The sequence below is a fragment of the Mastigoproctus giganteus genome, chromosome 2 (genome assembly GCF_048544385.1).
Source record: "Mastigoproctus giganteus isolate SK-2022 chromosome 2, ASM4854438v1, whole genome shotgun sequence".
Taxonomy (NCBI): Eukaryota; Metazoa; Arthropoda; class Arachnida; order Uropygi; family Thelyphonidae; genus Mastigoproctus; species Mastigoproctus giganteus.
In genome coordinates, this window is record NC_143576.1 from 15,403,574 (window position 1) to 15,423,399 (window position 19,826).

Consider the following 19,826-nt stretch of genomic DNA (forward strand, 5'->3'; position numbering starts at 1 on the left):
CTATCCAGTTATATTAAAGGAGGCAGAAAGGAAGTATGTAAACCCTTAGCCATAATTAGGAGAGCTTCTTTGGACTCAGGGGAGGTACCCATGGACTGGAGATGTGTAAATGTGACCCCATTTCTCAAAGGGCAACACAAGTAAATATAGACCTCTTAGTTTAACTTCTGTTCCAGGAAAATTAATGGAAACACTGGTTAAAGAAGCACTGCAGGATCATCTAGACAAGATTTCAGTTATAGCTCGGACACAGCATGGATTTGTTAAGGAGAAGTCTTGTCTGACTAATTTGATTGGATACTATGATGTAGTCACAAAGGAACTGGATGCAAAGAATAACTTTGATATCATATATTTGGATCTTAGAAAGGCCTTTGATACTGTTGCACATGGAAGACTGCTGCACAAATTGGAGCAGTGTGGCATTGGATGCAAATTGCTGCTATGGATAAAGGGATGGTTGAGTGGGAGAAGACAGAGAGTGATAATCAATGGACACTGCTCATCGTGGACTAATGTTATTAGTGTAGTCCCTCAGGGTTCCGTGTTGGGTCCATTATTGTTTTCTGTATTTATAAATGATATTGATGATGGTATATCAAGCTTATCGAAGTTTGCAGATGATACGAAGGTTGGCAGGGTTGTTAAGGACACTAATGAAGTATGCTGCTGCAACAGGATCCATAAAAGTTGAGCAGATGGGCTGAGAGGTGGCAAATGAAGTTTAACATTGACAAATGTAAAGTACTACATATGGTAAGTAGTAACCCCAGAGTGACGTATCAACTCTGTACTACTACACTGACAGTGTTAGAGAACGAAAAGGACCTGGAGGTAATTGTGCAGGCAATATGAAGTTTTCTGAGCAGTGAAGACAGTCTGCAAGAGTAGCTCATAGTGTCTTGTCAATGATATACTGGAATTTTTCTAGCAGGGATAAGGAGGTGATTATCCCCTTGTATAAGGCAATGGTCAGGCCACACCTTGAGTACTGTATACTGGTCTGGAGGCCTCATTTTAAGAAGGATGTAGAACTGTTGAAAGAGTACAGAGAAGGGCAACAAGATTAGTGAATGGAACAAAGGGTTGCTCTTACGAAGATATGCTTAAATTTTGCAAATTACAGTGTCTGTAGACTAGGCACTTGCGAGGTGATCTGATTGACGTGTCTAAGCCTTGGCGCCTCCGTAGCCAGGTGGGAAGGAGCAGCAGTGCGTAGCACACGCTTCTTGATTAGACCGGGGTTCGAGCCTGTCACCATCAAATACGGAGGATGCGGAAAGGTCAGGGAATGACCACCGCATATTCTCGGAGCAATATGACCTTAGTTGCTAATGCTCCTAAAAACCAAATAACAACAACATGTCTAAGCTTTAAATGGTTTGAGAATGCTCAGTGCTGATGGGATTCTTCCTCTTGCTCAGAATAATCATCTGAGAGGGCATAAATTCAAATTGAGGAAAGACATATGTAAGATAGATGTGCAGAAGTTTGCCTTTAGCTAGCGGGTAGTTGGTTGATGGAACAGACTTCCATCCTTTGTTGTGGAAGTTTATAACCTAAATAAATTTAAGGCTGATCTGGACAGGTATTTGGAATGAACGGAGGGGTGAAATGGGAGCTGGTTTTTTTTTTTTGGCTGATGCTGCATAAGCTTGCTTTCTTGCATCATATGCCTCTACTAATGCAAATGCTAAACATGGCAACTTGTTTTGAAGGTATTCACAATATGAGATATAAATAAAACGATGCCGTTTTTAGAATTGCAGCATACTAATATGCTGCATTTCTACAAACTTGTGCATTAATTCAAATTTTTTAATTGATTATTTGATTTTTTTATTTATTATTATTGAATTTTTTAATATTTAATTTTTAGTTTTAGAGAAAAATAGGTGTGAAGGAATCTATGTATTTATCACTTTTTTGTGGCAGATAAGCTCACAAAAGATCAGTAATGTAGCCCCATTGCTAATCAAAGATTATGCACTCTTATTTACTGTTAAGAGCTGCATAATATTTAAGAAATAAAGGCTATTCTAAGTAATTTAATGATTATGTTTTTGTTCATTTTATGTACATACCATACTTTGGTAGTTTTTGATTGGAACATTTGGCATACTTCACCTTTATTGAGTTGTTACAACAACTTTTTAGCATATGTCTCTTAAATATTATTTTTGTAATGGTTTAAAAATAAATATTTATTTCTGTTTTTCCCTCCCTCAGATAACAATGAATGGCAACAGAAAAGGGCATCCGGTCCATGAAAAATTTCATTATAATAGTGACACGGACAAGAGTAAATGTACTGCTTGTAAAATGGACTTGAAAGGAAAACATTCAGAAAACTTACTGAGACATTTAAAAAGAAAGCATATCACTGATTATGAGGATGTTTTAAAAAAGAAAGCAAAAATAGTCTCTCCACAGCTACCTGCTATTGCGAAATTTGTTACATCTAGTGTTAGAAAAACTGTATCGGTCGAAAAATCTGCAGAAATAGTTAAAGATGCATGCGTGGAATTAGTGACTGTAAATGGTAGACCATTTTCTTTGCTTGAAGACTCGGGATTCCAAAAATTACTGTATCCAATTGTTATGGGACTTGGTAGTAAACTTCAGATAAATCGTCAAAATATTCAAGATGAGATAAGTAGACGAGCTAATCATTCTCATAAAGAACTTACAGCTGTTTTGAAGGGCAGATTAATTTCTTTGAAAATAGATACTGTAACTCGATTTGAGAGGTCAATTTTTTGATTGTGAAAAGGTTGTTCTAAAACCACTTGTGATGCGAGAATTGAATGATCGGGCTACGAGTTGTAATTTATGTAAAATAGTTTCAGTGTCTTGAAAGAATTTTAAATTAAATTAGAATAAGTGTATTTTTTAACAACGGACAACAAGGCTAATATGATATGGTCATTCAAATTACTTGCTCAGGAGCAATCTGGAAAACTCAACATGGAAGATAATGATACTGAAGATATCGAAAAATCTGAGACTATAGACTCTAGTGATACAAATGTATGTAAAGAAAATTTCCATGATCTATGTGTTTAGGGTATTATGGTATCTGTTCGTTGTGCTGCACATTCTCTGCAGTTGGCTCTTAAAGATGTTCTGAAAAGTGTAGGAAATCAATACTAGACTGCGAAACCAGATGGAATCCCACTGTTAATATGTTACAACAGCTTGTGGAGCTAAAACAATTTTGCATCGATTTACCTTTGTCTATAAAGGAATTGCATTTGTCAGCCAGTGTGTGGCAAAAGATTGAAAATATTAAAGAAGTTTTGGAACCCTTTAGGGTAGCATGTGAAGTGCTGCAGTCAGCGGAGCTCACGATGACTGATTTTTACTACACATGGAAGTTAGAAAAATTGAAAATGAATTGTCATCTTTTTTGGTAACCTCTCTCACGCTACGAGAATTAAATTTTATGGAAAGCAAGACTTTTTTTAGCTTGTATATATCTGGACCCCAGGTGCCAAATATTACTAGATAATATCCAAAAACATAAAGCTAAGGAACATTTATGATAGCTTGTGCCAGCTAGTCTACAGAAAAAAATCCTGAAACAAAAAGTTCAGATGAAATTGCACATATTACTGTAATTACTAGATAATATCCAAAACATAAAGCTAAGGAACATTTATGTGACATTTATGATAGCTTGTGCCAGCTAGTCTACAGAAAAAAATCCTGAAACAAAAAGTTCAGATGAAATTGCACATATTACTGTAACGGGTGAAACCATAGATGACATCGAAAAGCTGTTATTTGAAAAAGAAATGAAGAAGAGACAGATAGTGGAAACAAAGAAATTCAACATAATGGCTCAGCTGAACAATTTTGATGATATCGAAAGGATACCAACAAAAACAAGCATCTTAGGATATTAGAAAGCAAAAAAGTTTAGTCACCCAGAACTTTATCAGCTAGCCAAAGTAATCTTCGCAGTTCCTGCCACACAAGCAAATGTAGAAAGATGCTTTTCGACATTAAAGATCATTTTGACTGATAAGAGGAGTTGTTTTTGCTCAAGGTTAATGGAAGACATTTTATTTTAAAATTAAATAATTAATTTCAAATTACCTATGCGATCTATGTTGCTTTTAAGATTTCATGATCAATTTTCAAAGTAAAATTATTTTGATACATTAATTCCTTATGTCCATTATCTGAGTAACTAATAATATTTCGATCTGAGTAATTAATAATATTTCGATCTGAGTAATTAATAATATTTCGCTTGTAATTCATGTTTGTTTCTTATGTTCTTAAAGGTTTATTATGATTATTTTCTGTGATTTTATATTATCTGGAAATATCTGCCTTACTTAGTATTATTAAATTATATTAAAAATTTTGTTTGAATAATTATTTTCTTTCCAAATTAAATATTCTCTTGTATACGTTGAGTACTGAATACAAGAAGAGATTAATATTCAAAGTTAATGTTTTGATAATTTCTGCCCTTTTTTCAATCAGATTTAAAATGATTAACATACGATTTTATTACTTGTCAAATATATTATTAATATAATTTACTTTTATTTAAAATAAGACTATAGTAATATTTTATTATAATGTGATATTATTACTATCATTAATGAATTAAGAAATTATACGAATTATTTCAGACGATATACTTGATTGAACCAAACCACTGGTCAAAATCGCCTTTTGAACTGAACCAGTCTAAATTTTAGGTGGTTTGAAGCTCTGCTATTTATAATGAAATTTCATGGACATTTGGACTTATCATCAAAGGGGCACCACTAAATTAAATTAATTGGCCTTTTCTGTAAAATTTATTATTTGATATTCTTATTAATTTGCATTCTTCATAAATTATTTTGAAAGCACATTCCTTCTGCAACACTCTTTATTTCGATTTATTTTAATCTTCTTTCTCCCCCCCCCCCCTTTGTTGCTATAGCTAAGTTCTGGTTTACTTTCTATTTTCCACTTACCTGATTTGCCATACGACTTGCATATTCCTTTTTATATATTCTAATTATACCTCTGCAACATGCTTTGTAGCCATCAATGTTTGCTTATTCTCATTTTCTTCCTTTTTCTGCTTTTATTTCCTCTATTATTTTCTTTATTACTTATTTAGTTAAAGTTAATTTTTACATTATGTGGTTAATAGTGAGATGGTAATGCACCACTCATACTATCATCTGTACTTCAGTTTCTTTTGGATGTTCTCTTATTTAACCATTATTCTGTGTCAGTGGTATGGTGTTCGCTTTAAGTGCTCTGATCTGTTATAGTATAATTTTTCACTGCATAAGGGCTGCCATTATTCAGGTCTATCATTGGTGGGTCAATTAGTTTATCTCTCAGGTTGACAATGCATATTTGTTTAATGTTCAAAATGCAGTGACATCCAAGATTTTGTTACCGTAAGACAAGATGGAGCACAGTATTTGTTTTTGTTTTCACACCATTGGTCATGTTTTCTTTTGTTTCCATTTATAGTGATATTTCATGCAATTTGGACCCTGTGCCATAAGGGGAACCAACAAATTTGAATTAATTGGCATTTTTTCTAAATTATTTTAGGAGTACATTCCTTCTGCAGTAAGTACACTTACCCAGAAAAGAAGTGTACAGTAGAACCCTGCTTTACAATATTAATCCATTACAGAGGTACCATCGTATCATTAAAATGTCACAATGTGAGCCCAATAACACATGGTTTTTTGGTAATTCATTCCAAGACCTCGGAAGTTGAAATTTTCACTATATAACTAAGCTATTTATCTCTCCAAAAGGTGATTTTTATAATGGAAACTGTATTAGTTTTATATAGAATACTGTATTTTCCAGTGTATATAAAACCTTTTATCTGAAAAAAAAGTCGCCATAAAATTTTGGTGCGTCTTATACACCGGACATTAAAACATGATACAAATTTTAAAAAGATAAAAAGGTGTGATGTACACTGGAATATACAGCTAATGGTGCCGCATTTTCACTTATTTCCCATCACCCCCAAAATGTTGTTTAAAATTACAATTGATAATTACGGAGACAATTGTAAAGTGAAATAATAAGGTGCCGGTTAAATGTGATCACTGGTTAGTAGAATCAGCTGCTTTATAGAATAAAATTTCAGAAAATCATTAAAATGCACTACACTTTCATTATTATCATATATTCGTTTATAAGAATCAATTTTGGATGCCTTTGTGATATTTTTCTAAACTACATTTCTGGAGGTCACTACCATAAAATAATGAAAACAATTTGCAGTTTCCAGTTTAATGGGCTATACTGTTAGTGCAATCTATTATAAACAGGTAGTAAACACAATCTTATTGCATTTGCAATAATACTGATAGCTGGAATTCTGTGAGTTTTTATTATGTTTTTCACCTCCTGTGAAATCTTTAAAAATATAAAAATAAATACATTTTCAGAATCTTCTCTTCATTCCTAATTAGCATTAGCATTAGTAAAGGCACATGATGCACAAAAACAAGCTTATATAGCATCAGCCAAAAAAAAAAAAAAAAAAAAAAAAAAACGCTTCTCATTTTACCCATCCACTCGCTCCAAATGTTTGTCTAGTTCTGCCTTGAATCTATTTAGGCTATCAACTTCTACGACAGATGAAAGTTTGTTCCAGCAATCAACCACCCGCTGGCCAAAGGCAAACTTCTGCACATCTATTCTACAACTGTCTTTCCTCAATTTGAATTTATGCCCTCTCAGGTGATTATTCTGAGCAAGAGGAAGAATCAGCACTAATCTTGTTGCCCTTCTTTATACTCGTTCCAGCAGCTCTTCAACCTTCTTAAAATCAGGCCTCCAGACCTGTATACAGTACTGAAGGTGTGGCCTGACCATTGCGTTATACATTATAATCACCTCCTTATATTGTGTTTTAATCGCCTCCTTATTCTTGCTAGAAACATTCCTGTATATCATTGACAAGACACCATGAGCTACTCTTGTAGACAGTCTACACTGCTCAGAAAACTTTCATATCTGCCTGCACAATTATCCCCATGTCCTTTTCATTCTCTACCACTGTCAGTGTAGAGAATGAAATCTACCGCAGAGTACATACAGTACTCTGGGGTTACTGCTTCCCATATGCAGTACTTTACATTTGTCAATATTAAACTTCAGTCGGCCACCTCTCGGCCCATCTGCCCAACTTTTCTAGATCCTGTTGCAGCAGCGTGTCATTAACAACCTTGCCGACCTTCGTATCGTCTGCAAACTTGGACATTAAGCTTGATATATCATCATCAGTATCATTAATAAATACAGAAAACAACAATGGACTCAACACTGAACCCTGGCAGACTCCACTAATAACATTAGTCCACAAAGAGCAGTGTCCATTGATTACCACTCTCTGTCTTCTCCCACTCAACCATCCCTTTATCCATAGCAGAAATTTGCCTCCAATGCCACACTGCTCCAATTTGTGCCACAGTCTTCCATGTGCAATAGTATCATAAGCCTTTCTAAGATCCAAATATATGATATCAAAATTATTCTTTGCAGCCAGTTCCTCTGTGACCACATCATAGTATCCAATCAAATTGGTCAGGAAGACTTACCCTTAACAAAATCATGCTGTGTCTGAGCTATAACTGAAGTCTTGTCTAGATGGTCCTGCAGTGCTTCTTTAACCAGTGCGTCCATTTATTTTCCTGGAACAGAAGTCAAACTAACAGGTCTGTAATTACTTGTGTCGCCCTTTGATTCTCCTTTCTGAGTTGGAGTCACATTTGCACATCTCCAGTCCATGGGTATCTCCCCTGAGTCCAAGGAAGCTCTCATAATTATGGCTAAGGTTTTGCTTACTTCCTTTGCTGCCTCCTTTAATAAAATTGGATAGATCCCATCCACCCCAAGTCCATTCTTATGTTTATCTTCAACAATTTCTCCTCCACTTTGCTCTCAGTTATTACAAAATCATCTGGCTCACTGCCAGAGTTTAATTCACCTCTGGCATTCCCTTCCCTGATAACTTCTCATGTGTGAATGTTGATGCAAAATACTCATTTAGTTTGTTAGCTTCCTGAACAGGATCATCAGCAGTTGAACAATTGATATCAAGTGGACCAATCTGGTTCATCCCCTTCCTCCTAGAGTTTGTATAAGTAAAGAACTCTTTGCTCTTTTTCTTTGCATCCTTTGCCAAAGATTTCTCTTTATCTGCCTTTGCCTCCCTAACCTCCTTTGTGACTTGGTATAGATATAAGCTGGTTACAGACCAGCTTATATCTATCATAGGTGTCCGTTTCACCTGTTAATTTATATGGATCCCATGCATTTTTCTTCTCTGCCACATGTCTCATTAGTTCACCTGACATCTGTTTAGGCCTAAAACTTGAATAATATTCCTTAGTTGGTATGAAAAGCCTAGTAGCTTCCAAGATTAATTCTTTGAATGCTTCCCAATTTGAATTGGCTGCTGGTAACATCATCAGTTGGTCCCACTGTATAGAATTTAATGATCTTGGTAAAACACCACCTCCCACCATTCCCAAGACGCTCTATTCAATGCCTCCTGTGGTCTTCCATCAAAAGGATGTCAGAAGGATTTTGACAAATCTTGATGGAAACTCCAGGTGCTGATGGTATTTCTCCACTTGTTCTCAAAACCTGTGCTCTGAACTTACTCCTGTTCTTTGCTGCCTTTTTTCACTTTCTTATTCCAAGGGTGTTGTTCCTTCTGCTTGAAAATTTGCTCATATCCAGCCAGTTCCTAAAAAGGGTGACAAATCTCTTGCATTGTAATTACTTCTACTCTATTTAAAGTAATGGAGAAATCAGTTAACCGCCAACTCTTAAACTACCTAGAAACCTTTCATCTGTGTCAATCCACTGGTGATATTCTGGTTTATGTTACCCATTTATGACAAATTCAATGGAAAAGTTCGGTGAAACACAAGCAATTGCTCTTGACATCTCACAAGCTTTCAATCATGTTTGGCATAAAGGTCTTCTAAACAAGCTTCCGTCTTATGGTTTGCCAACTGTTTTTTGTAATTGGCTATCCAATTTTCTCTCTGATAGCTCACTGAGGGTTATGGTAGATGGCTCCCTGTCTTCTAACTTCTCCACTAATGCTGGTGTCCCCCAAGGTTCAGTTCTTTCCCCCACTCTTTAACCCTTGTGTATTAATGACCTTCTTCCATTGACTGGAAATCCTATCCATGGTTTTGCTGATGATAGCACATTGCATTCTACCTTCCATTTTGAGAAACTTTTCCTTGCTCGATCTGCTTCAACTTCTCAAATATCTGCTACCAGTTCCTTAAATGCCAATCTCCAGGTATTTCTCCAGTGGGGCAAAGACAACTTAACTTAGGTGATTTCAATCCTTCTAAAACTCACTCTTGTCTTATATTTCGCGAAAAGGATTCTTCTGCTGCTATGCTTATCTTTGGTGACACTCCGATTTCTGGGAAATATTATATATCTCTTTTGGGGATTACCCTGACTTCTAAACTCTCTTGGCACATTACAAATATTGCTTCCTCTGCATCAAAAAAACTTGGTTTTCTCTTTTGCTCTCGGTGTTATTTTTCTTCCAAACAGCTGCTCACTCTGTAGAAATCGCAAATCCACCCTACCATGGAATATTGTTCCGGGGGATGACCCCAAAACCTCTCTCAGGCTTCTAGATTCCATTCAGAAGAGGGCAGTTAGGTTATTAATGACTCATCTCTAACAGAATCTCTCTCTCTCTCTCTCTCTCTTTACTCGCTATCTCATAGGCGTACTGTTTCTGCTGCATGCCATTTCTACAGATACTTCCATGGGCACTATTCTTCTGAATTGGCTTCTATAATTCCCGCTCTCTCTTTCAAAACAGGCCGAACACGTGCCAACACCAGCCAACATCCATTTACTATCCAACTTCAAACTCACAGAACCAACTTTTCATCTTCCTTGTTTATTCATTCAACTGCTGCTTTCTGGATCAACCTTCCTTCATATGTATTTCCTGAAAATTAGTCTACAGAAGTTCAAGTCTAATGTCAACAAATATCTTCTTTCATCTTCTCAACCTCCAACTCAAGCACGGTACTAAGTACTATAGCTTCTAATACCTCTCGTGTTTGGGATTTTCATAAAAAAAAAAATTTTTTTTTAAATACTGTCTCAGACCACTGTACTCACCTTTATGAAAGCAAAAAACCCTTCCCTTTACCCCGATGGTAGTTACCTCTTTGATTAAATCCCACTTCAGCACACTGTGATCACTGCCACCTAGTGGTTCCTTTATTTGCAGATTCTTAATGCATGAAGAATCGCTACTGATAATCAGATCAAGATTATTATTCCCTTTAGTTGCCCCCCCAAACATGCTGCTGCTGCTGTAGAAAACAGTCATCCAATAAATTCACAAAAGCTTTGCTAGGGTGTGTGTGTGTGACCAACCCACAAATTCCAGTGTGGGAAATTAAATTCCCCCATTATAAGACACTCTGATTTACTGGCCACTCTATTTCTCTACGGTTGTATATTATACTCATCAGAGTCATTAGGCTATAATACACTTCTACTCTTAGTTTTGCTTTCCCAGTGCTTATGTCACACCAAAGTGACTCGACACTGCACATGTCGACTGGCTGTAGTTCCTTGGTTTTTATGTGTTTTTTACCTAATAGCATAACCCTTCCTCCCTTCGTATCCTGTCTATCCTTCCTGTACACATTGTACTCCCAAATTCTAGTTCTGCATTCCTTATATCTGTGTGACACCACATCTCTGATATCCCAATGATATCTGCCTTTGATGTTTTGACCAACACCTCAAATTCATTAAATTTATTTACCAAACTCCTAGCATTGGTGTACATGCAAGTATACATGCACATGTTCCTATTCTTTGCTACCCTAACACAGCCCATGTATTTACTTGTTCCACAATGACTCCCAGGAGTCTCTGGAATCCCCCGCACCTTGTTTTCCAGCCGCTGCTGCTCATTCCAATGGAAGCAGTGCAAGAATCACTTTCACCTCTGCCAGCGGCTACTGTTAATCTATTAGTCTGTGTATCTCCCCCAAGCTAGCAGTTTTCCGAACAACCTAACACTGCCTCGATAGCATCAGAAAATATTCTTGCACCATTTCTCTTTAAGTGTATTCCATCCCTGTAGAAGCAGTCTCTCCTAACAAGCACAGACCAGGCTGAGAAAAATTCTACCACTTGAGCCTTGCACAATCTCTCCAATGCCGAATTGATTGACAAGACTCTCATCATATACTCCCTCCTATTGTGTGGCGCCTCCGTAGCCAGGTGGGAAGGAGCAGCAGTGCATAGCACACGCTTCTTGATTAGACCGGGGTTCGAGCCCGTCACCACCAAATACGGAGGATGCGGAAAGGTCAGGGAATGACCACCTCATATCCCCGGAGCAATATGGCCTTAGTTGCTAATGCTCCTGAAAACCAAATAACAATAACAACTCCTATTGTGTCTGGGCAGAATTGCAGACACTTTCAGATTCACCACTAACTCGCAGCTTTTTTTCAACGTTGACCTGTACTTAAGTAATTCCGCTTGTCTCCTTCTCTTAATATCATTAGTGCCAATGTGCACAACAATGTCACCTTTTGTGTAATATTTAAGCTTCGTAAACTTGATATTTCGTATTTCACTTTCACATGTGGTGTTAGTTGCAATTTGTGCATGACGTATTCTTTTTTATTGATTCTTATCTTTTTTACTGTTTTAAATTTTACAACAAAAAAAAAAAAAATGGTCAATGAACAGAAATATCAATTACTTAGTATGTACATATTATAGTATTAATTAAGCTTTGTACATAAATTTATTATTTTGCTGATCTATGGAAAATATTCTTCCAATTTTCTTGTATCATTTAATTTTGTTAATTGATAAGTAATAAAGTATAAATTTGTAAAGTAAGGTAATAAAGTGAATATTCCTCTTCTTTTCGCTTATTAGAATCATTGTTTAATAGAATTAAAATTCAATTCTCATACATGATCAGAATGACCAGCGCTTACTACATATCGTACAGCAAACAGTATTTTATTATGGAGAGTCGATTGTAAAGTGATTTGATCATACAGTTAACCAGTTGTAAAAAAGTGGGGGGCCAGTGTACTGCTATTTATTCTTAGTGGAGTGCCACCACTGCCACTTCTTTGACATGATTTTGGTGGTGATTGTTCCTTTATAAGTTCCATGCAATATTAGAACAAATGCTTCAAGCTATGGGAAAAAAAGATATAAATAAATAATTAATTAGTGTGATACCATCCCATTGTAAAAGCTATAAAGAAAGCAGGATGCATGAAATATATCATTATACAACATTTCATATTGTGAATTCCTTCATTTGCTTTTCAATCAAGTCACAAATGGGTTTTTAGCTCCTACACCTAGGATGCCTATCCTTGTGGACTGCCTAGCTTATGAATATGCACTCCAAGCAGAATTCTCCACACCTACATCTCAAGAATTGTTTACTATTTCATTGCTCCCAAGTTAAAGTTTAAGCTAAAAAAAGAATGATTTCCTTCATAGTAAGAAAAACTGTCTATAAATATTATCAAATGACTGCACTTACTCTTCTTACCTCATATCTGACCACTGGCTGCTGAACAACAAGACGTACTCCCAATACAAGAATTAAGGCATAGACAATCAAATAAATTATATCAGATAAAGCCTGTAATTGAAACATGGCAGTCTAGTCTGTGCAGGAATTGCAGCAAGGAAGTAGTTCTTTGCTCAGCTCTGCATAGAACACAGTCATCTTACTCACTTGATCCTGCTGAGAGCTGTTGACCCTCCTATATGTGTCTTATTACACCTTTTTAACTTTATAGTTAAAAAGGTGTCATAAGATTCACCTTTTTAACTATAAAGTTAAAAAGGTGTCATAATAATTAAAATATGCTTTATAGCGTATTTTAATTAATTGTGTTAATTTTACCTATGCTCGGATTATATGTTTTTCTGCTTTTACTCATCCGAGTAAGCCTTGTACACTCCATCAGATTTTATCGGACAATGGCCACATGTCAGATGTTTTTAAATTTCTACAAATTATTAATTTTTATAAATATATATAATGTTGTGCATATATTTTTAGTGTGAGTATACTAGCATTTCTTCTGTTTTACATTTGTGTATATATTTTGGCATGGTAACCTTTTTGAAAGGGTACCAAAATCCTTTTTATATTTTTTATGAAATGGCTGTAGCGCACTATAGCCTCAGTTGCTTTTGCACCAGAAAAACAGAAACCAACCAACCAGCAGCTGCTGTTGTGCCTATAAATCCACAAACAAACAGTGCCCACCCACCAATGAGGAGATAATTTCTGAAATGATGGCAGTCAACTGAAAATAAATAACAGTGTACTTATTCAGGGTGCATTAGTAGGACAACTCATGTTGTCCTACTAATTCAGCCTTTTGCAAACTTAACCGTACATTAGTTATATGTTTTTCACATAGATTAAATCATTTGCTCTAATATTGCACAAATCATGTAGTGTACTTAAAATCCCATAGCTGATTATATTGGTATTTATAATCTTTTTGCATGTTTCTCCAAATCTTAAAGTTGGTTATAAAAGTAGTCTGATTCTTGTGCCCATGATATATTTAACATGATTTTAAGTTTTGTTGTTAATATTTAATTATTTTTAACTTAAATTTTCTTTAAATTGTTATTAAAATTTTAATTTCAGCCTCTTTCCCTGAGTGTTCTCTCACCAACATCCAAACCTTCCACAGTATCCAATATCTGCATTACAACTACGTGCTCATCACCACCACCCCCACATATATCCATTCCAGAGAATACTTCATCTATTGCATCTACAATATCACCCACAAATATATCTTCTTTACTGGATATATCATTAGTGGAAGGTCCTTGTAAGTATTATTTTTATTGCAACTTATTTTTTATCTTGTTCTTATATTTTTTTCCAAACATACTTTAAATGCTTTTAAAGATTTCCCATAGCTGTTATCAAATTATCTAATACTCTCTCTCTGTCCACACACACACACACCCACACACACACACACACACACCACTTTCTCTCTTAAATAACCATGTTGTTTAAATAAATATGTTTTATCCTCTGAAAATAACAAATGGTAAGTTAATTTTTTTCTTAATATAATACAGAATACTTCACTCTTAGTGAATTTTTAAAATTTAAAGTTCAGACTGGGCAGTTATATTTTCAGAAGTATAAAATAGGTTTGTGTAAGTGATGCTTCCACCATTTCTGAAATAGGATGAATCTTTTTTAAACAAATTGAGATATACACTGAGTGATCACTCAATTATGACCACCTGTCTAATACTTCATAGGTCCTCCTTTTGCCCTCAGTACAGCAGCTATCGACTTGGCACTGATTCAACAAGGTGTCGGAAGCGTTCAGGAGGTATGGCCAACCAAGCTGTGTGTAATGTGGCCAGCAATGCAGGTATGGAGGTGATTGGTGTATCCAGATGCCTGATATGTCTTTCCATAGTGTCCCATAAGTGCTCTATGGGATTGATGTCAGGGGAGTTTGGAGGCCAATTGATATGCTGGAGTCAGAACTGTGTGCCTCAAACCATTCCTGCATCAAGTGCCCGATGGCTCAGTGCGTTGTCATCTTGGAAGACACTATCGCCATTCAGAAAAAAGTATAACATAGTGGGGGTGTACACAGTCAGCAAGCAGTTGACGATAGCAGAGACCGGTGATACGTTGTTCCACATGCACCAGGGTTCCAAGTTCCTGCCAGTGAAACATGCCCCACACCATACAACTGCCTCCATCAGCCTGCACTTTTGATACCATGCATCATGGAACAAGAGCCTCATGTTGTTGACACCAAATCTGTACACAACCATCCACAGTGTGGAGTAAATAACATGACTCATCTGACCAGCACACCTTCTTCCAGTCTTCTAACGTCTAACTTGCATGCTCTTTGCACCAGGCGAGTCTTTTAGGCCAATGAGCCTTGATTAGGAGAGGATGCCGTAGGGGTCGTCTGCTGGTATAGCCCATACGTGTGAGCGTGCGACGTATGGTCATGGCAGATATTGTTCCGAGTTGGCCCATGTTGTATTGGGTAGTCAACTCTTGAACAGTGCTGTGCCTGTACAAGTTGTTGGACCCAGCGCTCATCTCTAACTTCAACCTTTCGCTGACCTTTGCAGTTTTGCCATCGGGTCGTTTGACCATTTTGATGTCAGTCCTGGTACACTTTAACTATGGTGGCTCTCGAACACCCCACCAATTCAGCTGTTTGGGAAATCGATACACCAGCTTGTCGAGCTCCCACAATCTGTCCTTTATCAAAGTCCGATAAATCCTTCCTTTTACCCATCACACTCAGAATTTTACTACCTATTGAACCACTGACACCTTATCTATGCTTTGTAGGTCGACTAACTGTGCACTCTCGTACCTCACGTGGTCAATGGGTCACATTCACTTTTCATAAGGGTGGACGTAATTCAGTGATCACAGTGTAAGTTTGTCAGTCATGTGGCCGAGTTGAAGTAACAAAAAGGAAGTTCTGTATCTTTTGCGATTTCTAATTTGCTATGGACTGTTTAGCAGCTTAAATTTCTAAAATGAAAATAAAATCACTTGATAAAGCTTTTTCATTAAGAAATGTTTCACTTAAAAGTTTTTGTTGTTGTGTTCAGGATAACTTCTGTTTCCTAAAGATATGGGCAAAAAAAGAATATCGCTGTATGTTGAAAAACAAAAAAAAATGTTTATTGTTTAATGTAAATTTAAAGAATTAATGTATCAGAAGCTAATCACAAAAACCATTCAATTCATTCCAAGTTTCTCTTAAATAACATAAGAATTGTACTGTTTAATGTTGACAACAACTGGGTTCAGTTTCCTAGATATATAGACCCTAGTGATGACAGCTAGTGATACTGAGCCTTTTCATGTTACTAATGACTTTGTACAGCTAGAATACCAGACAATCTTAACAGCACATCCAGCAATTGTTTCTTTACCAAAACACACAGTTACTGTTAGTTATCCTCTTAGTATTTCAGATCAAAACTTGCTGATAGTCTTCTCCAGTGGGGCCTCTTCCACTTGGTCTTTCTGAACCTCCACTTATTTGGCATTACAAGGATATGAAAGAGATTAATCTGTGGGATTTCTATTACTTGTTTTTTACTTTTCTTTTTAACAACTCACTCTCTATAAATCTTATGTAACCTTGCCAAGAATGTTGTTCCCACATCTGAGGTGGTGTCCACAGCTATCACTCTCTTCTCTTTTTCTTAAGCTGGCTAGACTGTTTTCAAAGGGAGTCAGTCATGTTAATTAATCCCCTTCTCTTACAAAGTCCCTCCACTTTCTGTCTGGTAGGCATTCAATTTCATGCCTTTTCACCATGGGCACTGTTCTTCTCATTCCCTTGTAATTCCTCCTATCATCATCCACACGTGTTCCTCAACTAGTTGGCAATCATTCACTGTCCAGCTTCAGACTCACATAATCAACTTTTCTTCTTCCTCATTTATCCCTTCTACTTCTGTTCTCTGGAATAACCTTCTTTCATATGTATTTATCAAAAATTATTGTCTACACAAATTCAAGTGTAATTGCACTATAGGTTCTAATACCTTTTATGTTTGGGGTTTTCATCAAAAAAAAAAAGTTATATTCCTTGTGTGGAATGATTTTCTGTTTCTTATTTTCTTGAATTTATGCCCGGACAATGATTACGGCATAAACCAACCCATCAGGCTATAACTGCTATTCTTCAACACAATGGAAAGGCTAGTTTTGAGCCGTGTTGAGATGGAACCTTTATGTGCTTTTTTCCCTGCTATAACCAAAGCTAGTTAGAACAAAGGTGGCCATATCATGGCCCTTCTTGTCACTAATTATAAAACTTTACTTTTGTTAGTTTCCTTCCATTTAGTATTAGTATTGGCAAATGATGCAAGAAACCAAGCTTATACAGCAGTTTGCAAATTTGAGGTCGAACAAAAATAGTTGAAACAGAGACCTTCCCGAGGTAAAGCTTTCATAAACTGTTTCATCAAATCCAGTTTGATGTGCAAGGAGGACGGTTTTGGGGTTTGCTAGTGGTTTTGAAATATGTTCTTTGATACAGGAAACAAACTACCCCCCCTTTGGCCAGACCTTGAAATTCCTTGTCCAACTATCCCACTCACACAAAAAAGCAAGGCTTTTTGCATAGTCAGATTGCTGTCCAAGTAACATACCTGCAAGTTTAAAGTCAGCACAGACCAACCAACCATATTCTTCATACTTAATATTTGTCAACAACTTCTTCAAGCTCTCCTATGTTTCTTTCAAATGCACAGTGTGAGATATTGGAATCGACCCATATTTATTTCCATTATGGAGCAGCACACCTTTGAGATTCCTGTTTGATGAGTCAATAAAAAGTCTCCATTGTATAGGATTCTAACTAATTCCTAAATAGTAAGTCATTTATATTACTGCAAAAAACCATAATCATCCTCAAAAAAGTAGGGGACTGGTTCTTGTTCTCTGTGTCTATATCATGAGAAAAACATCCCATGTGCTAAATTTTTTGACTTAAGTCTAGAACCAAGGAGTTCTGCAGATTCCTTTGGTAAATTTTAATCTCTTACCAGATCATTGAGTTCATGCTGCAAAAGCAATTGAGGACTGGACTTAATGTCCTCAGGTGTGCAGAGACTTCGGTTTTGCATTCAGAATCATTACTTTCAGCACTCTCTGCTACTGCAGTCTCCAATATAAGTGGAGGTCATGGAATTGGCAGGTTACGTCCATGTGGGATTGGTCTAATGGCAGACATATATTAGGATATGCAATACCCTTCTTACTCTTTGAACTGTATCCTTCTACATTAACTAAGCAAAAGTAATAGTTATTACAGTGTTTTGTAGGCTCCTGCCAAATTGTGGGAATTGCAAATGGCATAGCCTTCTTTTTACCATTTTTCCATAATCTCAATGCTTCAACACAGATTCAACAGCTTTATGTGGAGCCCATTATTTATCTTAGTCACCGAGTTTCTCTCCAAAATAAGCATAATACACATTTTTAAAAAATATATATATAATATCTTGTATTTGCTTGGGCATTACATAACTTCCACAAATATAACAAAATAAATTCAGATTGTTCAAACACTTGCGTGAAGTCATTTTGCTCACTTTTCAGCACAAGTTTGACATGATAACCTCAAAAATAAACTGAGCTCACAGAGATAAACGCTTCTGCAGGGAGCACTCAAGGTCAAGAAACAAATGACTGAAGGAAGTGTTGCCAACATGTGAAGATTTATACAAATTCCCAGCATTTACTACATTCAGTAATACAACTAATGACATCAACTTAAGTGATTTGTGAAAAACTGTATGTGGTTAAAGATAGCTGTTAGTTTACAAACATTGAAACCATGCAGAGTAGTATAATTAATCATTCAACTTTTCTTGCTCAATTACATTATAATTTTCTGGTTGGTAGTCTAAATCTGTTGAATTGGATGGACCAACAAAGTCTGCAAAACAAGAATCTTCGCTGTATTCATCACTGCTTTATCCTACAATTTTGGGAAGTTTGATGCTGTGCTTGCCTTTTCTCAACATTCCTTATATTTTTGCTGTGCAGAAATAGCAATCTTCAATGTAGTTGTACAGTTCTCATCATGTCATAGGAACAGCATAAGACACACTTTTAATTCTTACACTTAGTCACATCTCCAGATTAATGGGGCAAGTAATACAGCACATAATTTGAACCCATTTGTCCTGATCGCCATCTTGCAATCAAAGTACAAAGAATATGCACATTTGGTAATATTGTAGATTTTCTTCCTCTGAGTTTTTCTTGTAAACTGTCTGCATTGTTGCAGGAATTGTCAGGATGATTCAGAGACACTTCTTTTGCTTCTGCTTAAACATTTTAAAAATACACTGCTAAACAAAACACAGAAGAAACAGATACACAAACTACCCACATACTCACACTACAACTGTCTTTCTGTTACTGGGAGAGATGGGAGGCAGACAGACAAGCTGAACATGTTAATCCTTCTCAGCATTATTGCCATCTATGAGCACATGCAAACATTATTGTTTGTGGGGTTAGACAATAGATTGTGTCATATCTACTTCCCTGAACTGTTGAAGATATATGTATTGTAGATAAGCACAAAAACCTATATATATATATAGAAATTTTAACATGATGTGAAATTTTAAGAATTATTTTATAAATGAACACACAAAAATTGACTGCAAACAGATAAATATGTTCATCAGCTTGTTTCATTAGACATTATAGATTTATTAGAAAGAATCTTTAGATATAATGATCTAAGATCATTAGAAATTATTATGGATCTGTGTTAGAAAGAGATATTTGTGAACACAAAAAGATTTTTTTACCTACAATGACTGGCATTCTGAAAATTATATTGACTACTATCTACCTAATCAATCTCAACACAAGATTGTCATGGTATTGTCTCATCTTAAATAAATGGCAAATTAAATTTTAAGTGATAGCTTTTGCTTCAGATTAGTGCAATACCAAAACAACTCATTGTACCATTAAGTTCTTTCTTGTGGTGAACATTAAGGCTACTGAATTTACTAAGCATTTTAAATCCTGCTAGTTACAGAAGCACAAAAGAGGATATAGGTCCACCTGATTCACAATTTTGAAATGCCAAAATAGCTCTAACGGTTTCATAGTTTCAAAGGCTGAAGTTAGGATCATTATAATTACCACAACAAAATATTTTTACTGTTGGGAGAGCATTAATATTAAAATG

The 19,826-nt window shown here is 36.0% G+C and overlaps 1 protein-coding gene across 4 annotated transcripts in view; it reads left to right on the top strand.

Moving 5' to 3' along the window:
* The window catches only part of crm (cramped chromatin regulator), a 228,781-nt gene that overhangs the window by 172,450 nt on the left and 36,505 nt on the right, over window positions 1-19,826 (top strand). For all 4 annotated transcript variants that reach the window (XM_090388247.1, XM_090388238.1, XM_090388265.1 and 1 more), the window contains one exon: window positions 13,724-13,913. In XM_090388247.1, the coding sequence (XP_090244373.1) occupies window positions 13,724-13,913 (190 nt within the window). The remainder of the gene's footprint in view (window positions 1-13,723; window positions 13,914-19,826) is intronic.